Source organism: Danio rerio, chromosome 6, assembly GCF_052040795.2.
Source record: "Danio rerio strain M-AB ecotype USA chromosome 6, GRCz13ab, whole genome shotgun sequence".
NCBI lineage: Eukaryota > Metazoa > Chordata > Actinopteri > Cypriniformes > Danionidae > Danio > Danio rerio.
Window position 1 is genome coordinate 21,300,001 of NC_141026.1, and position 4,131 is coordinate 21,304,131.

The 4,131-nt window shown below is 34.0% G+C and overlaps 1 protein-coding gene across 4 annotated transcripts in view; it reads left to right on the forward strand.

Annotated features, from left to right (window-relative positions):
• Nucleotides 1-3,801, forward strand: part of srp68 (signal recognition particle 68) — a 29,609-nt gene extending 25,808 nt beyond the window's left edge. Inside the window, exons 16-17 of one of the 4 annotated variants that reach the window (XR_015492710.1) lie at nt 1,647-2,548; nt 2,977-3,789. Coding sequence is in view for 1 of the 4 variants with exons in the window: in NM_001005401.4 (NP_001005401.2) it covers nt 1,647-1,874 (228 nt within the window). In the remaining 3 variants the exon portion in view is untranslated. 4 annotated transcript variants of the gene reach the window in all.
• The last annotated feature ends 330 nt before the right edge of the window (nt 3,802-4,131 follow it).

Sequence of the window (4,131 nt, forward strand, 5' to 3'; positions counted from 1 at the left end):
AGATCATTCAGAATGAGTTAGTAATTGATTAATAAACAATTCACATTAGCATTTTTAATTCTTTTTATTCTGGCATATATTAATAGCTTTATTAACTCGACATCATCCAGTTATGTGACCTATTCTAAAGTGAGGACACTTTATGCTTTAAAAATTCTTCATAGATGACAATTAAAGGCTCAGTTAAATTCTAAACAGGAAAAAAGAACACAGATTACATTATTAATTTCTATTAATCTGAAGATACACAAATGAACCTGTATCAAATAAAAAAAATCTTTGCAACCTTATCGCCCTTATCGTCCTACGTCCTATTATATTGTTAAATTATCATATTGTTTATCCAATTTTATATTGTATTTTGATGATTTTTCATTTATTTTGACACTCCTGTTATTCAACAATGTTTGAACTTTACAGTAATTTCACTTTATAGATAAGATTGCAGACAATTGATACCAAGCTTTTAATTGTCATTTAACCCTAAAATACACCAATTTGTTATAGTAAAAACTAAAGTATTCAATATTTGTTAAAGATCACTATAGTTAATACTACTGTGTGCTAGGGCATTCATTAACAAATAGTTTCAAATGCTATTTTATATATATATATATATATATATATATATATATATATATATATATATATATATATATATATATATATATATATATATATGGTTTTAAAACATTATAGTAACCTAATTACTATAAATTAAGCTACTATTATGTAGTGTAACTAGTATTTTTTTGTGTGAAAAGCACATGCTTGTGATATATTATAATAAACGGAATAATTTTAATTTACCTTATATCATTGTCTTATGGACACTTCTTATTTTATATCTTGATTTGGTAAAAAATTTGCTGACTTTGTTGACGTAACTGATGTCTTCTCTCTTCACACAAGAATAACTGATTTGCCAAGCAGAATTTGTACTCTCAGCCTTACATTTTAAAAATGGTTTGAAAGCAAAACGTTTAAAATGACTTGAATTACTTAAGCCGTTTCCATTAGCACAGGGAAATGGCAGCACTGCTTGATAAATCCCCGTATGATAGCTGCGCCCCCCAGGTGTTCTCCATTAGGATTTCACCATATAAACAGGTTCTGCGTGTAGTCTAACAAGCTGAACATGTGACCGGGCTGGAGAATAAAGGTTTTTGTGGTGGTTCATTGACTGAACAGTTTATCGATCGGCATAAAGGCTGAATTATTCTTCTGCGTCAAGTGTGCGCAGATGGTCTGGTAGTCCCTTCGCCCCTTCGTCGGATACCCTTCACCGTGACTGATGCCTACTTTGCACACATTTCATTCTGATCACAATGACCGGTAAATCTGGTAGTATTCAGAGACCTACAGTAGGTGCTCCGTCTCTGCTCACCCCTGACTCAGAGATCTGAGGGCACCCATTATTTATGTTATTATCTTATTTACAGCAAAGCCCTGGCAGGAAAATCAGCATGCTGTTAATCTTGTTGACCATGTGAACTTTACATTACAGCCTTATGATTAATTGTGATTCATTAAAGATTAATTTATCTTTCTTTTTGTATTTCTGTAGATTTTTTTTACAGTATGAGCACATTGTGTTGTTCTTCTGTTGCTTTGAACTTAAGAGCTGTTTTCTGGTATATTCACAGCCTCTGTCTGATCGACTGGATAATTTCCGACTAGACTCCAACCTTTTGAGCAAGCAGCCCAACCTGGTGCAGTTCCCTCCAGACTTTCAGCCAATTCCATGCAAGCCTCTCTTCTTTGACCTGGCTCTCAACCATGTGGTGCTTCCACCGCTTGATGACAAGGTTGAGCAGAAGGGGAAAGGTGGCATCGCTGGCTACTTCAAAGGCTTCTTTGGCTTTGGAAGCTAAATCTAAAACCGGGTTGTGTGTTTGGCTGTCTGAATGGAGATTTTTGTTCAGGATTAAGAGTTATTAAATCCTTCTCCATTCACATGTCTTTGATTTAAGTAAATGTTTAGCCTCCATCATATGGTATAGCTATGGTGTTGAGACCATTTATTCAATGTGTTCCATATGTAAGAAGATCTTGTCAGGCGACAGTGGTAATCCTTAGTGTCGTTACACCGTCTTACATAAAGAGTTTGAAAGTTTTGTTTAATGTAAGTTAGTATTGTTATTTTAATCAAACTTCTGAGCCAAGATGGTCAGTTGCCATTAAAAAAATTCATTATGACATGATTTTTGTCTGACATTTGTACAGAGACCCTGGAATGGACTAGATGGTGGGGCAAAAATGGGTGGAACAAAAAAAATACAGTAATAGTTAAATTTTGTTTTTTTTAGGTTTTTGCGTTTTCTCGCAAAGATGTTTGCGTTCCCTTGCAAAACTGTTTTTCCACAAACACTTCCTGTTCACTTTATACATGTCACCCTTCCCATTTTTGCCGGGATTCTCCCATATTTGACCAACTATCATCCTATCATTAAGTATTTTACTATATTACTCATGTATTTTTTACCTTGAAAGCTCGCTGAAATTAATATAAAAATGTCTGCTTTCACTTTCTTTCCATTAAAGCTCTGCATCAATCGTCCCCCTTCATATGCAACCTCTAAATCAGATATGGACGCACTCCTTATGATAAAGTAATCCCAGATCAGTTTCTATACACGCCATTTAAAGTTGGCATCTGTTATCAAACAAGTGAAGAGCAGCAAATGTATCTCTAGTTTTTTGTTTGATAGCTGTGGGGTCACTTTTTAAGAATTAACAGATCTGTAATGAAAGCCTTCAACTACTTTAGTAACGTAACCGTTTATGCTCATTTAAGAGAAAATCAGTTGTGTTTAACTGTTTACACATACACCTAAATCCCAACGTGTCCTGCACTGCGCTCCTCTTTAAATGGCGTGTACAGAAGCTGATCTGGGATTAGTTTATCAAGTGGAGCGCGTCTGTCAGTCATAACTTATACCAGTAATTGGCTTATACATGCATTGGCTGATTTAGAGGTTGCATATGAAGGGGGGCGATCAACCTTTTTTTTGCTGAGCAGCTTTAATGTTCAAGTTTTCAAGATTAAAAATACATGAGAAATATGAGAAAATACTTAATGATAGGATGATAGGGATAGAATGGTAAAATACGGGAGAATCCTGGCAAAAATGGGAGGGTTTATATGTATGAAGTGAAAAGAAAGTGTTTGTGGAAAAGTAGTTTTGCGAGGGAATGCAAAACATCTGCGAGGAAACAAAAAACAAAAAAAAAAATGTTCCTTTTACTGTTTTTTTTTTTCCACTTATTTTTTTTTTCACTATTACGTCCCTTCTGGGTCTCCGTACATTCACTACTGTTAAGGGATTAATAATAATTAAAGGGTTACATAATTTACAGTACAATTGAGAATACATGAAATACACTGTGGTCTGATATGTTGGCAATGACGGATTTTGATTTCTGCAAATAGAATATGACCTTGAACCTACCTTAAATATTCAATATGATGAAACTGTTTAGAAACTCAAAATGACCAGTTTTAAATTATAATCCTAAAAATTGTAGAAAGAGAATAAAATTATGTTTGCCTGTGATTTTCTACTATAATATGGTGTCATTTGTTTTAAATTGAACTATTTGCAGTCAATTTCCAGTGTTTTGTTCTTTTTCAGTTTTTTTTTCCCACCAAATTGATGGACACCTTTCATTTTTCCTAGACACAGTTGAAACAAATGATTGCATATGATAAAAGAGAGAAATGAGTTAAAAGTCTCTTGGATTAAAAAAAAATTAAATAAATACTCCTTTTCAGTGCCACGGTTTAAACTGCTCTGATATTAGTTTGTGTCTGCCTGTTTGTTTTTTGTTTTGTTTTTTAAATACACTGTTGCTAATCAGGTCTGTAGGCATGCCATTAGTAGCATTACCACTTGTATGTCTGACCAAACTAAACTTATCACTTACTACCTACGGAATTGAGAAGTGCCAGAAGTCTTGAGTAGATCTATATCACAGCTCTTGACATTTTTCTTTTGTAAGTTGTTCAGCTTTACATTCCTTAGCACATGCACAGCGTTCCAGGAGAGGTGCACTTCATGGCTGAAGAATTTTATACTCAAGGGAGTTATAAGGCTGCCTTTCATATTTGGTTTCAGCATAGATAGATTT